At 37.8% G+C, this 16,501-nt stretch overlaps 1 protein-coding gene across 9 annotated transcripts in view; it reads left to right on the forward strand.

Annotated features, from left to right (window-relative positions):
* LOC139755527 (uncharacterized) overlaps window positions 1–16,501 on the forward strand; it is a 65,808-nt gene that overhangs the window by 36,385 nt on the left and 12,922 nt on the right. For all 9 annotated transcript variants that reach the window (XM_071673925.1, XM_071673923.1, XM_071673924.1 and 6 more), the window contains 4 exons: window positions 2,635–2,803; window positions 8,519–8,662; window positions 10,206–10,309; window positions 14,994–15,180. In XM_071673925.1, the coding sequence (XP_071530026.1) occupies window positions 2,635–2,803; window positions 8,519–8,662; window positions 10,206–10,309; window positions 14,994–15,180 (604 nt within the window). The remainder of the gene's footprint in view (window positions 1–2,634; window positions 2,804–8,518; window positions 8,663–10,205; window positions 10,310–14,993; window positions 15,181–16,501) is intronic.

Consider the following 16,501-nt stretch of genomic DNA (forward strand, 5'->3'; position numbering starts at 1 on the left):
GCCGCAAACCGACATTCACTGAGAGCCAATCACTTTCCTCTCTTCCTACTCATACACATGCCTCACATCCTCGATAAAAACTTTTCACTGCTCCTAGCAACTTGCCTCCCACACCATATATTCTTAATACCTTCCACAGAGCATTTCTATCAACACTGTCATGTGCCTTCTCTAGATCCATAAATGCTACATACAAATCAATTTGTTTTTCTAAGTATTTCTCACATACATTCTTCAAAGCAAACACCTGATCCCCACATTCTGTACCACTTCTGAAACCACACTCCTCTTCCCCAGTCTGATGCTCTCTACATGCCTTCACCCTCTCAGTCAATATCCTCCCTTATAATTTCCCAGGAATACTCAACAAACTTGTACCTCTAATTTAAGCACTCACCTTTATCCCCTTTGCCTTTGTACAATGGCACTATGCATGCATTCTGCCAATCCTCAGGCACTTCACCATCAGCCATACATACATTGAATATCCTTACCAACCAGTCAACAACACAGTCACCCCATTTTTTAATAAATTAACTGCAATACCATCCAAACCCACCGCCTTGCTGGCTTTCATCTTCCGCAAAGCTTTTACCACTTCTTCTCTGTTTCCCAAATCATTCTCCCTGACCCTCTCACTTCGCACACCACCTGGAAGAATCTATTTTTGAGATGATGAATTACTAATTCATTTCTTAAGTGATATCACCCTCCCCTTGAATTGTTGTATTTTGCCCCACACTCAAATTAGATACAGTATATGCTCATGTCTTTTTAAGTAGTCATTATTATTATACTTCATTGCTGTTTCCTGCTTCAGTGAGGCAGCACCAGGAAACAGATGAAGAAAGCCCCATCCACTTATACTTACATATATATACATACATGCACACACACGTACATATGTACATACATGTACATACACATATAAACACATCCATTCATATGCGTACACATACACAAACATATATGTATATGCACATTTACATATTCATACTTGCTTGCCTTCATCCATTTGTGGCACTACCAGCTTGCATCATATACATCCCATCATGATATGCTAATTAGAACTTGTTAATGTACAATATGGAAAATGAGAAGTAAAATTGAGCTCTGGCCTGTTGTATGATTACAGACCATTTAGTTAGATATGAACAAGTTAGAGGGAATTCAGAAACACTTCACAAGCAGAAGTGAGGGACTGCAACATATTAACTGTCATGAGAATTTGAAAGAACTCAAACTGTACATCCTAGAAAGAAGGGAAAGATACACATGATAATCTATGCATAGCAGCAAAGTGAGGGTTTCAAGATTAATGTTCTTAGCCGTAAAGTATCTCAGCAAGGAAAAACAATAAGTCTTCGGTGACATCCCGGAATATCCCAGAAAGTTACTGAACAAAGATTTACAAGATCCCAGGAGGAAAAATGAAGTGATTATTCAGTGCACTGCCAAGTGAAATAAGAAACATGCATGGTACAAGTACAAAAACATTTAAAAGTAACCTAATGATTAAAACAGTCTTCAAGATACCCAAGAATGCATGATGGCAAAAAGAAACACCTTTATTAAACAGCCAGGGTATGTGGTGAGTGCTATGTGTTAATCCTGCCTTCTGATAATGTCTCATTATTGGTACTTGTAGGTTGATGAATAGGTGCTTTAACTGAAAGTATAGCAAACTACATATTTCCTGAATTGATGTATATAGATTGTGTAGCATGTGGTATGCATACAAAGAAAACTTAGTTTTGTGATTAGAGGTGTAGGTTGTCGACAGTTAATTCGTGATTTCCTCAAAATCGTAGGCTGTAATAAAGAAGGGCCTTTGAGTGGATATGCAATTTGTGCAACCCAAGGTACTAAACATGAAGTATACCCGGCAGCAAATGGTTTCGAAGATGAAAGCAGTGATATGGCAGAGATTTAGGAATTTGGAAGCAAAGATAGTGACTGTGATGTGATAAAAGAAAACGAGTAAGACAATGATGAGGCAGCTGAGAGAAGACAAAAGCAGAGTGGAAAACAAGGAAACAAGAAAAGCTAAATTGAAAGGGAAGGATAAAGGGGATTAGACAGCGGCAAATAAAATGTCAAGTAAGATTATGTGAGGTTAAGGTATGCTGTGTGAGAATGTCTTAGGACTTGGTTAATGGATATTGACCAAATTTATACCACTGATTCAGTCAAATTTCCACCTCTGATTAAGATTTGGAGTTCATAGGTCAAGGTCAAAAGATGATATTCATTTGGGGTTACTATACTGTACATAGGAAGCATATATGTTTTACAGATATATTTTCATGTTTGTTGACAGAAGTATTTTATTTCCACTTATTGCATGATTTATTGTACTGAGAGTATTTGAAGTTGTCTCTTTATCCTATTTTAGTAATGATTACAGAGTCATATGTCATTCATAAGTCTAGTGTAAAGAAAGTATTTAGGAATTACTTTTTGTAACTTTGTAATTTTTACTTTTATGACTTCGAGGTATAATTATGCTCGAGTGTGCTCCAGTAATTGATTTGGCAAAGTATTGAATAAGTATAAACTGGTTAGGGTTATTTAAAAGTATACCGTGGCTAGTAATTGATTATGCATTATTGCTGACTGCTGTTTCTATTCCAGGTTGTTGGCATGAGTTCTGAAATGTTTGAACAGATGCAGGCATGTTACAAAGAAAAGTTTGATAGAGCTCAAGATGTCTTGCGAAACTTAGTACCCTTTGATTCTGAGGATGCCCAGCAGAGCTTTCTCTTCACATTACAGGAAGAATCTCGAGAGTGTTCTTGGGCAGGTAAAGATAATAAGATTATGCATGAACAGGTTCATGAGACCTAATGGAGATGAAAGGGTTGTAGTAAAAAAAAAAAATTCTGAGTGCTTAGGGTCAGAGCATGCGGGAAGATAAAAGTCTTGCATGGGAGAGAGTGAATTGTTGTTTAATTTGTTTATGGATGGTGTTGTTAGGGAGGTGAATGCAAGAGTTTTGGAGAGAGGGGCTAATATGCAGTCTGATCTGGATGAAAGGGCTTGGGAAGTGAGTCAGTTGTTGTTCACTGATGATACAGCACTGGTGGCTGATTCGGGTGAGAAATTGCAGAAGTTGGTGACTGAGTTTGGTAAAGTGTGTGAAAGAAGAAAGCTGAGAGTAAATGTGAATAATTGCAAGGTTAATAGGTGCAGTAGGGTTGAGGGACAAGTCAATTGGGAGGTAAGTTTGAATGGAGAAAAACTGGAGGAAGTGAAGTGTTTTAGATATCTGGGAGTAGATTTGGCAGCAGATGGAACCATGGAAGTGGAAGTGAGTCACAGGGTGGGGGGAGGGGGCGAAAGTTCTAGGAGCGTTGAAAAATGTGTGGAAGGTGAGAACATTATCTCGGATTGCAAAAATGGGTTGTTTGAAGGAATAGTGGTTCCAACAATGTTATATGGTTGCAAGGCATGGGTTATAAATAGGGTTGTGCGGAGGAGGGTTAATGTGTTGGAAATGAGATGTTTGAGGACAATATGTGGTGTGAGGTGATTTGAGCGAGTAAGTAATGAAAGGGTAAGAGAGATGTGTGGTAATAAAAAGAGTGTGGTTGAGAGAGCAGAAGAGGGTGTATTGAAATGGTTTGGTCACATAGAGAGAATGAGTGAGGAAAGATTGACAAAGAGGATATATGTGTCAGAGGTGGAGGGAACAAGGAGAAGTGGGAGACCAAAATGGAGGTGGAAGGATGGAGTGAAAAAGATTTTGAGCGATCGGGGCCTGATCATGCAGGAGGGTGAAAGGCATGCAAGGAATAGAGTGAATTGGAATGATGTGGCATAACTCTCGGTTACATCCTTTCACATATTCTCCCAGACTCAGCCACCATCTTCTGCAGTTTCACTTGAATCTGCTACCAGTGTCATATGTGCAGCAAACAACAACTGACTCATTTCCCAGGTCCCCTCATTCTTTACAGACTACATACTCACCCTTTTTTCCAAGACTCTGCATTTACTTCCCTCACCACCTCATCCATAAACAAATTTAACATCCATGGTGACATCACACACCCTTGCCACAGACCAGTCTTCACATAACCACTCTCCTCTTTTCCATGTTGAACTCATGCCTACACCCTTGATGAAAACTTCTCATTGCTTCTAGCAGCTTTCCTCTAAAACTATATATTCTTAAAACCTTCCACAAGGCATCTCAATTAACCCTGTCATATGTTTTCTCCAGAGCCATAAATACCATATATAGATCCTATTCTTCTTAGGATATGTCACTCATATTCTTTTAAGCAAACACTGGGTTCACATTCTCTACCACTTCTGAAACCACATTGTTTCTCCCTAGTCTGTTGTTCTGTACATGTCTTCACTCTCTCAGTTACTGCTTTCCCATACAACTTACCAGCTACACTCAGAAGACATCTCTGTAGTTTGAACAGTCACCTTCGTTCCTCTTGCTTTTATACATGCATTCAGATATTCCTCAGGTACCTCTTCATGATCCATAGATACACTGAAAATCATAACTAACCAGTTAACAGTACATTCACTCCATTACTTATGAAATTCAAATGCAGTACATCCACTCCACTGCCTTGACAGATTTCATCTTACATAAGGCCTTCATCACCTCTTCCTTTATTATGAAACCACTCTCCATGATTCTCTCACTTTGCATACCATCCTGACCCAAACACCCTGTCACCAAACAGTCCTCCAAAGTACTCACTTCATCTCTTGCTCTTTTCGTTATTACCTGTTACCATTTCCCCATTTGCCCCCTTCACTGATGTTCCCATATGTTCTATCTCTCTCTCCTTTTATTCTTACGAAAGTTTACTGATACAGGCTTACCCCACTTCTTGACCCAAGCTGCTTTCTTGTATGCATCTCACGATGAGCACTTCATGCTTGGCTCCTTTCAAGATATTCTCTTAATAATGAACAAAAATAACTTCAGAAGTAAATTTTGCTCTCTTCTTTCACTCTGATGATGTATAGAAGTTTTGTATATATTTCAGCTCATGCTAAAACGTGTGGAAGGGACAGAACCTTGAGGGACACTGTTGTAGATGGAGGGGGAGAGGCTGATCCTTCAACAAGTACAGAGATAGATCAACCAGTGAGGAGGATAGATGTGAGGGAGCAAAGTGAGGGAGAGAAGAGATCCCCAGTGCCACACCCTGTTAAAAGCTATGGATATATCAAGTGCAACTGTAAAGGATTCTCCAAGATCTTTCTGGGATAATGGCCAGACATTAGTTAGATAGTTAAGAATATCACCAGTGGATCTCTCCTTATGGAAATCATGCTGGTGATCAAAAGTATGTGAGATTCAAGATGTCTGAGGATATGGGAGTTGAAGGGTTCAAATACTTTGGAGATACTAGATATCAAAGCAACAGGAAGATATTTGGAGGGCATAGAATGGTCACTGTCCAAGAGATGGGATGTACCTACACATGCCTCTAAGAAGAAAGAAACATTTTGGTTTTAAACAGAAATAGAACAGATGTGCAAGCATAGGTGCAGGTACAGAGGCACACTTTTATGTATTGACTACTAAGTCTGTGTCAAGTTGTAGTATATTTTTTGGTACTTTGAGAAATACAATATATATATATTTTTAATTCTATAACGGTGTAATTAGATAATCACCTTATGGTGGTAATTCTTGATCCCATTCTCATGATATACTGCAGTTCAGTGTAACTAGGACACAAGTACACACATGTGTGTGATGGCAGAGTGAAACTGTGTTGATAAACAAGCTTAATATGATAAGCCATTGACACTAATGCAGATTATTGGCAAAATCTCATAGCAGAAAGTAGGTAGTGTTTCATTATCAAATTTATTGCTTATACACCAACTTCTGATTGTTTATTGACTTACTGCTTCATTATTTTGTCTCTTTATAAGACTTCCTATTTTCCTTAGCCATTCTTAGAATCTTACATACTCCCCTCATATAATCTTTTGCGCCTTTTTACTTGTTGGACTTTTTACTGTCTTACACCTGTTCCTCATTACAGTCATTGATATGAGTTGCATCACTTCTTGTAACTAAATGCCTCTTTTGATGGTTTTTTCAACCATCCACATCCTTAATACTGAGCCATTACTTTTTAACATCCTTTCTAATAAGTTTACCTAGCTTTGTGTTTTGGCTTTTGGTTACTCTGGTGCTGTATCTCTTGAATTCTTTCCAGTCAGTATCATCCAGCTGATTTAGAAACTTGAAGGCTGTTATCTGATCACTCTTCTCTGTCCTATCCTCTATGCAAGACACCTTTATAGCACTCAGCCTATCATTGCAGCTCAACTTTCTTAATTAAGTTACCATCTTAGTTGCTTTTCTCTGCACCATTTCATTTAGATCTCTGTGCTTCTTATGAGGCGTTATCTAGTGTTCGTCTGATACATATAGTGAATAATTTTATGAATATGTTCATGCACCACCTTGTATCTTAAGCTCTCTTATGATCACTTAACAATTTGACCTCCCTTTTTTCTCAACTGTGTATTTTAGCCAAATGGCTGCCTGAATTTAGTGAAGTGTCCTATACTTTATATTTGAATATGATACTTACATTTGCCTCTTTCCCAATTCTCCTAATATATAGCTCAGGCAACAGTATATATTTCTTTCACGTGCATATAATTCATTTTCCGCCAGGTTATAATCACACTGAGGCCTTCTTTCACCTTGTCCTATCCTCATCATCTTATGCTTACTTGGACTGAATCTCATCATCCATTTATCTAACCAACTTTGGAGTTTGTCTAGATCCCCTTGTTGGCTGTTGCAGTCATCATCATCATTTTGTACACTCACATAAAAGAGTCCATTATGAAATGATAGATAATAATTCAAACATAGCCAAGAATATTCTGAAAGTTGTTTGATTAGATTGTAATACAAACACAGCAAAAAAGTACTCTGAAAGTTTTAATACTTTTGTTTTGGCCTGGCTCACTGCTGCTGAGGGGCAAAGTGGGATGTGTTTGATAGGTTTGGCAACTGATTAGAAACAAGGACAGGGAAACATTATTTCTTTTTTAATGTTGAACTTGTTTCAGTCTGTATTCATATATCACATACAGGTAGAGTTTAGTGGAATCTATATAGACTTATTACTTTGCACATGCTAGAAATGTAGTGTAATGAGTGAGAGGGGCATAGGGGAGGATGTATTTGATAGGTTTGACAACTGATAAGAAACGAGGACAGGGAAACATTATTTCTTTTCTTCTGTTGAACTTGTTTTCAGTTTGTGTTCTTTTTTGACACAGGTATAGCTTTGTGAAATATATATAGAATCATTACAGTGCACATGCTGAAAATGTAGTGTGATGAGTGAAAAGTGGGTAGTACTTTGGAGGGTTTCAAAGGTTTTGTTTCTTTCATATTATCACAGTCTACTCATATTTGATATGCAGAAACAGCATTGGTAGTGAATAACCTGAATATGTTTAGAAATATTACATTTCTCACCATAAAAATGTAGTATAATGAATGAGAGTGGCAAGCTAGTTGTGCAGAGGATAATGTGGGTGTTCTTTACTTTGAAAAATTCTAGTTCTTTACTTATCAATTAAACTTGTTCCCAGGATCCTTCAGCACACCAGGGTTACACATAGAGAAAATAAATGCAGGCGTTATGTAATTATTCCATATGAAGAAAGGACAATCCAAGGGTAGTGCATGTTGCTTTCCATGATATCCACTCTGCTCTGTATATTTCCTTATGTAATTACTCACTAAGTCTCTTTATTTCATAACTCTTCTTATTTCATTCTTCATCACCAACTGATACATATGATAAATGTTCATCCTGATTGTTGTTGGATCAACAATATGTTTTCTGCAGGGTCAGTGTATGTGCACAAATTGCTGGTCAATGCCCATACACATATAATGGTGATTGTAGGGGTACTGAGGAGATCAGAATTTTTTTCCTGCGTCTTCCTGATGACAGAAGAGACCTCTGTAAGCTATTAATTGTACAGAAGGTTAAATGGATATCTAAATGGCGGTGTGAAAATTTAGATGATCATGTTATGCTGGAACCAGTCCATTAAGGATCAACAGTTGGTGATGGGAGCAGATTATGGGTAATTGGCTCGGTATTTGAGTGCAGAATCATGTCCATAGATGGGATATTACCTATTTAGAAAAGACAGGTGGTAGGATGGATATCACATTTCATGTTATACTTGTCAGAAATTTAGATCCATTATCATTATTATTTTTTTTATATCTCCATGACCCCTTCTCCAGGGGTTCCTGCAGCTTCAAGGCTTCTGTGCCATAAGTAGCACAGAAAGGATGGACTTCTTTGTACTCCAATTATAAGACTATGCTGAAGGTGACTTTTCACTTGTGGTGTAACCAAAAGTACATAGTCCTGTAATGCCTTCCTTTGCCACAGAGTATCATATTAATTATATGGTATTCAATGTGAACAGCTTGATGATTATACTTTAAACTGACTTAAGAATGTTTTTATATTTACAGGTGAAATTCTGGATCATTTTTGTGCGGAAAATGTAACTACATGGGACCAAGAAATTAGTCGTTACCTTTTCCAGTTTCGCACTATGTCTGCATCTAGTGGTGGAGTAACGCCCTTCAGTGTCATGTTTGCTCGAAACCCTACAGGTATGCAACCAAAAATCTTGGGAAAAACTAATTATCCTTCTAGATACCACTTTTCATCTCACTTTCCAAATAGGTGGTTGTATTGATTGTGGTTTCCTGGAACTGCTTTTTCTTTAACAATTGCCTTAAAGAAAAATGAAGTAAGTGACATCATATCATTGTACTGTTAAACTGGAAACCCAGTTGCTTTCATTAGGGATACAGAAAGCATTCTGACAAAATTGCATGGTCAGTTCTCCACTTCCTGTTAGCCACTGAATCAGTAGTAGATCACATGGACTTTCCTTTTTTGGGATGTCATATTCATATATAAATATACATTTTTTTTAGCTTGGCTTCACATGCATGCTTGGCTCCTTTCAAGATATTCACATAATAATGAAAAAAAAAATCACTTCAGAAGTAAATTTTGTTCTCTTCTTTCACTCTGATGAAGTATGGAAGTTTTGTAGATATTTCAGCTCATGCTAAAAAGTGTGGAAGGGACAGAACCTTGAGGGACACTGTTGTAGATGGAGGGGGAGAGGCTGATCCTTCAACAAGTACAGAGATAGATTACCCAGTGAGGAAGCTAGATATGAGGGAGAGAAGAGATCCCCAGTGCCACATCCTGTTAAAAGCTATGGATGTATCAAGTGCAACTATAAAGGATTCTCCAGTATCTGGGATAATGGCCAGACATTAGTTAGATAGTTAAGAATATCACCAGTGGAACTCTCCCTATGGAAACCATGCTGGTGATCAAAAATATATGAGATTCAAGATGTCTGAGGATATGGGAGTTGAAGGGTTCAAATACTTCGGAGATACTAGATATCAAAGCAACAGGAAGATATTTGGAGGGCATAGATTGGTCACCGTCCAAGGGATGGGATGTACCTACACATGCCTCCAAGAAGAAAGAAATGTTCTGGTTTTTAAAAAGAAATAGAACATACATGCAAGCACAGGAGCAGGTACAGAGGCACACTTTTATGTATTAATTACTAAGTCTGTGTCAAGTTATAGTATATTTTTTGGTACTTTGAGAAATACAATATATATTTTTTTTTTTTTGTTTCTATAACGGGTGTAATTGAATAATCACCTTATGATGGTAATTCTTGTTCCCATTCTCATGATATACTGCAGTTCAATGTAACTAGGACACAAGTACACATGTTATATACTGTTTGTGATGGCAGAGTGAAACTGTGTTGATAAACAAGCTTAATATGATACGCCATTGACACTAATGCAGCTTATTGGCAAAATCTCATAGTAGAAAGTAGGTAGTGTTTCATTATCAAATTTATTTCTTATACACCAACTTCTGATTGTTTATTGACTTACTGTTTTATTATTTTGTATCTTTATAAGACTTCCTTCCTATTTTCCCTCGCCATTCTTAGAATCTTACATACTCCCCACATATAATCTTTTGCTCCTTTTTACTTGTTGGATTTTTTACTGTCTTACACTTGTTCCTCATTACAATCATTGATATGACTTGCATCACTTCTTGTAACTGATTCGAAAGTATTACCAAGAAACTTAATTGCAGGTTATGTAAGTGAAGAAGAAAAAGAGAATATCAATATTCTTGAGGAGGAGAAAGCTCTTGAAGTTCCATCAAAGAGGAGAAGGCTTCAAAGTTCAACACTACAGGTATATCAAGTTGAAGTTCAGAGATCTTTCAAATTGTTTATTTTCGTGCATAACTGGACATTTTACTTTGGGAAGAGCAACCAGGCAAAATTAATATACGTTAAGTGATTTTAGGTGAGAATTAGGTTCTGCATCCAAGATTTTTTGGTAGTTGATACTGTTAGGTGTTTAGTTTATTAAGAATTATGAAATGTAATGAGAACTATTTGAGTAAATTAAGGGGTTTCATGAAGAGTGTAGATTATATGTAAGAAATATCATGGAGTGATTGATTTAAAGTTTGAGTAGGATAGATTATTTCCTCCTACTTTTTTTAGTATATTTGTTGAGGGAACAGTAATTTCTTTTCTGACTCTCCTTGGGTGAATTACTACCTCTTATGTGGTGATGCTTCTCTCTCCGCCAGTTGCATAGCAGAGGTTTTTCTTGCTTGCTGGAATGGAAGCTTTTATTCCATTGTTCAACCATTCCTGTTCTGAAGCCATTCATGTAAGAGATCAGGCATATTAGGTTGGAAAAACTCTCCTTCTTCTGGGTCCTATTCAGCTTTTATCACAGCAAGCACATTATCCTTGAGGAGAAGCATTCCTTTTTACAGAAGAGATAACATCTCTCATTATCCACCGATAGGTCTTTCTGGTCTTTAGCTAAGGGCATCTGTAACAACTTCTGTCACTCTGCCTTCCCTTCACTTTTCTGCTCTGACATTGCTGTATCTGTCACTCCCATAGATAAGGCAACTCTCTTTGGATCCTGTTTCACCTCTAACTCTACTTTGGATGAATCTAAGTTTCCTTTACCCCCTGATGCTCTTCTTACTAATCCTGTGCCCCTTCCCATAATCTCTTTTTGTGTTTTTCTGAAAAGCGCTTCTTTCTCTAGGCATAAGCAAGGTTATGGTCTTGATGGCATCCGTCCCTGTGTGCCTCTGAACTTGGACCTGTGCTCGCTCGTTTGCTCCATTTCTGTTTAAAAACCAAAACTTTCCCTCTCTTTGGACGCATGCATTGATACATCCCATCCCTAAGAAAGTTGACCATTGTCACTTCTCTGACTGTTGTTGTATTGCTTTGACGTCTCCCATTTCCAAAATATATGAATCCCTCCTCATCTCCCATCCTTAAACACCTCTCAAATCACAGTAGTCTTCTCTCTCATTACCAAGATGGCTTCTGTAAGGCAAGATCCTCTGGTGATATTCTTTCCTATCTTACTATAGTTTGGTTATCATTCCTGACTCTCACTTTGCACACCACCCAAATCAAAACACCCTACATTTGCCACTCTATCATCAAACACATTCAGCAATCCTTTAAAATACTCCATCTTCTCCTTGCTACCTGTTATCACTTGTCCCCTTGCCCCCTTCACCAATGTTCCCATTTTCTCTTGTCTTTTGCTTATTATTTACCTCCTTCCAAAACATCTTTTGATCCTCCCAAAAGTTTAATAATATTCTCTCACCCCAGCTCTCATTTGCCATCATTTTCAACCCTTGCACCTTCCTCTTGACCCCTGGCCACTTTCTCTTATACATCTCCCAGTCTTATGCACTCCTTCCTCGTAAGTACCATCCAAATGCCTCTCTTTTCTCTTTCACTAACAACTTTACTCCTTCGTTCCACCATTCACTACCTTTTCTGATCTGCTCTTTTCCCACTTTCTTATGCCACATGCATCTATTGCACATACCATAACTGCTTCCCTAAATACATCCCATACCTCACCCACTCCCCTCACTTCATTTGTTCTCACCTTTTGCCATTCTACTCTTAATCTTTCCTGGTACCTCTCACTAGTCTCCTTTCCAAGCTCACATACTCTCACCACTCTCTTCTCCCCATCCAAACCCACTGCCTTGCCAGATTTCATCTTCCGCAAAGCTTTCACTACCTCTTCTCTGTTAACCAAATCCTCTTCTGCTCTCTCAGCCACACTCTTTTTATTTCCACATATCTCTCTTAGCCTTTCATTACTTACTCAATCAAACCATGTCACACCACATATTGTCCTCAAACATTTCATTTCCAACACATCCACCCTCTTCGATACAACCCTATCTATAGCCCCTGCCTCACAACCATATAACATTGTTGGAACTACTAGTCCTTCAAACATACCCCTTTTTGCTCTCCGAGATAACATTCCCTCCTTCCACACATTCTTCATCGCTCCCAGAACCTTCACCCTCTATCCCCAACCCATGACTCGCTTCCATGGTTCCATTCAATGCCAAGTCCATTCCCAGATATCTAAAACACTTCACTTCCTCGAATTTTTCTCCATTAAAACTTACATGCCAATTAACTTGTTCATCAACCTTACTGAACCTAATAACCTCGTTCTTATTCACATTTACTCTCAACTTTCTCCTTTGACACACTTTTCCAAACTCAGTCACCAACTTCTGCACTTTCTCACTCAAATTAGCTACTAGAGCTGTATCATCTGCAAACAACAACTGACTCACTTCCCAGGCCCTCTCATCCCCAACAGACTGCATACTTGCCCCTGTCTTCAAAACTCTTGCATTTACCTCCCTAACCATCCCCTCAATAAACAAATTAAACAACCATGGGGACATCACACACACATGCTGCTGACCGACATTCACTGGGAACCAATCACTCTCCTTTCTTCCTACTCGTACACATGCCTTAAATCCTTGGTAAAACCTTTTCACTGCTTCTAGCAACTTACCTCTCATGCCATATACTCTTACTACCTTCCACAAAGGATCTCTATCAACCCAATCATATGCCTTCTCCAGATTTATAAATGCTACATACAAATCCATCTGTTTTTCTAAGTATTTCTCACACACATTCTTCAAAGCAAATACCTGATCCACACATCCTCTACCACTTCAGAAATCACAATGCTCTTCCCCAGTCTGATGCTCTGTACATATCTTCACCCTCTCAGTCAGTACCCTCCCGTATAATTTCCCTGGAATACTCAACAAATTTATGCCTCTGTAATTTGAACACTCACTTTATCCCCTTTGCCTTTGTACAGTGGCATTATGCTTGCATTCCACCAATTGTCAGGCACTTTACCATGATCCTCACAATCATTGAATATCTATACCAACCAATTAACAACAGTCATCCCCTTTCTTAATAAATTCTACTGCAATACTATCCAAACGTGCAACCTTGCCGGATTTCATCGTCTGCAAAGCTTTCACTATGTCTTAAGCAAACCATTCTCCCTGATCCTCTCACTTTGCACACCACCCCAACCAAAATGCCTTATATCTGCCACTCTATCATCAAACACATTCAACAAACCTTCAAAACACTCACTCCATCTCCTTCTCACTTCATCATTACCTGTTATTACTTTCCCTTTGCCCACTTCACCGATGTACCCATTTGGTCTCTTGTCTTACGCACGTTATTTACCTTCTTCCAAAACATTTTTTTATTCTTAAAATTTAGTTATACTTTCTAACCCCAACTCTCATTTGCCCTCTTTTTCAACCCTTGCACCTTTCTCTTGACCTCCTGTTGCTTTCATTTATACATCTCTCAGTCATTTGCACTCCTTCCTTGTATCATCCAAATGCCTCTCTTTTTTTCTCTTTCACTAACAACTTTACTTCTTGATTCCACCACTCACTATCCTTTCTAATCTGCACACCTCCCACCTTTCTCATGCCACAGGCATCTTTGACACATGCCATCACTGCTTCCCTAAGTACATACCATTCCTCATGCAACTCCCCTCACATCATTTGCTGTCACTTTTTGCCATTCTGCACTCAACCTCTCCTGGTACTTCCTCACACAAGTATTCTTTCCAAACTCACTTACTCTCACCACTCTCTTCTCCCCAACATTCTCTCTTCATTTTTGAAAACCTCTACAAATCTTTACCCTCACCTCCTCAAGGTGGTGGTCAGACATCCCTCCAGCTGCCCCTCTCAGCACAACATTCAAAAGTCCCTTTACATGCCAGTCAATTAACATGTAATCCAATAATGCCCTTTGACCATCTCACCTACTCACATGTGTATATTTATGTATATCTCTTTTTAAACCAGGTATATTTTTTTCATACATATTCTCCATTTCCCTCTTTAGGTAGGTAGGGTTAAGAACAGAGGACTAAGCCTTAAAGGGAATATCCTCACTTGGCCCCCTCTCTGTTCCTTCTTTTGGAAAGTTAAAGAAAAAATGGTAGGGGAGGAGTGACAGTGACCCCGCTCCCTCCCCTTTTAGTCGCCTTCTGCGACACGCACGGAATATGTGGGAAGTAGTCTTTCTCCCCTATATGTTTATACAGATTTCAATGAAAATATTTTTTTTTTATCAAGGTTTGATATTGATTTTTCTCAAGACATTTTGAGAAATTATTGAAAATTCTGTTTAATGACCTCATTACACATATTTTGTAATATTGTAAACCTATTGATTATATATATAGAGAAGCTGAAATTTTAGGAAAACCAAGTTCAAGAATTCAACCTTCTTGTTTTATGGTTGATAATGTCTCATACAATACAGAAAGCCTGAATTCAGAAAAATTCACTATAGGTATGATTAAATAAAAATGAAAACTAAACCAGTCACTTTAATCATGTTTCTATGCATCCTGTTGGTGCTATTTAGCTTGCTTAACTTACAATTGAAGTTGATTATTAAGGAGAGTGTATATGTAGTATTTACATATCTTTCAGTGTCGTCATTGCCATGAAACCTTTACCAGCAAGATTAGCTTTCGTATTCACCAGCGTAAGCATACTGAGGAGGCTCGAAAACGAGGCACAATGGATGGGGAAGAACCACTTCGACCAGTTCTTCAAGAAAAGAAACCTCAACCCCGAAAAATTTTAACACGCAAAAGAAGGAGACCTTTTGGGAGAGGTAACAAATGGTTTTAGTTCTTCATGATTTTTTGCATAAAAAGTATGTAACTTAGAGTGAATAGTTGATAGTGTAAAAGACATGGCCTTGTCTCAGGTGGCATTCTTTTGTCAGAGGCTGTAGTCATGGACAGAAGTCTTTGTCAAGCTTGGCCTTGGCTAAATGTAATAAAAGGATGAACAGGTTGGGGAAAAGGAAGAAAAGAATGAGAAGAATCTAGTAAGAGTTTTAGGAAGATGGCACCTGAACAAGATTTTTAAATTTTTCTACCATAGACTGCATGATATGTTAATACCAAATGTATACACTGACTTTAGGAATTGCAGATATATCTGAAAAGAAGGGACAGTTATAAAGAGGGTTTTAAAAAGAAACATGGAGAAACTGAGTTTTAGAGGCTCCTGTTGTTAATCATGTTAAGGTTAAAGTCAGAGTTCTAAATAAGCCCACCTTAGGAGACAGAAGATGAGAAGTTACCTGCTCAAAACCTTTCAAGTTTTTCAAATACATTGGTGATGTAGACAAGCCACAGCTCTTTGAGATATATAATGAAAGAGCAACAAGAGAATTTAATATGGAATTAAGCAAGAAAATTCTAAGAAAGATGTATAAAAGAAAAGTACTTGTATAGCATATTAGTGGTGGATGAAAAGAACAGAATGACTGAAGACATTGTTAATGCAGATAGCATACATAAATTTAGTAAGTTGTATGTTAGTAGATGACTTTCAAGAGATTGGGCCCCATGAGTGTTAATCTCCCTCCCCATATAGTACAAAAAAGTAATTATATTTAGATTATTACTAATCTGACAGTGTTCTTTAAGAAAAGTGATGGATGTTAGTTGTCAGGAAGTTAGGAAAGACAAGAGAGATTAAAGACTTAGTAGATTAATGGTGCAGGGTAAGAATTATATTTCACAGTGACTCGCTCTTAAGTTGACAATGACTTCAGAATAATCATGTGATGCAGTGGCTGGCTAAGTATTACCCTCTATATGGTTTAGGTGATAGCAGCAGCATTCAAGTAGCTAGCTCTTGGAAGTAGAAATTTAGGTGGTATATATATATATATATATATATATATATATATATATATATATATATATATATATATATATATATATATATTATATATATATATATATATATATATATATATATTTTTATATTTTATATTATACTTTGTCGCTGTCTCCCGCGTTTGCGAGGTAGTGCAAGGAAACAGACGAAAGAAATGGCCCAACCCCCCCCCCCCATACACATGTATATACATACGTCCACACACGCAAATATACATACCTACACAGCTTTCCATGGTT

Source organism: Panulirus ornatus, chromosome 19, assembly GCF_036320965.1.
Source record: "Panulirus ornatus isolate Po-2019 chromosome 19, ASM3632096v1, whole genome shotgun sequence".
NCBI classification, from domain to species: Eukaryota; Metazoa; Arthropoda; class Malacostraca; order Decapoda; family Palinuridae; genus Panulirus; species Panulirus ornatus.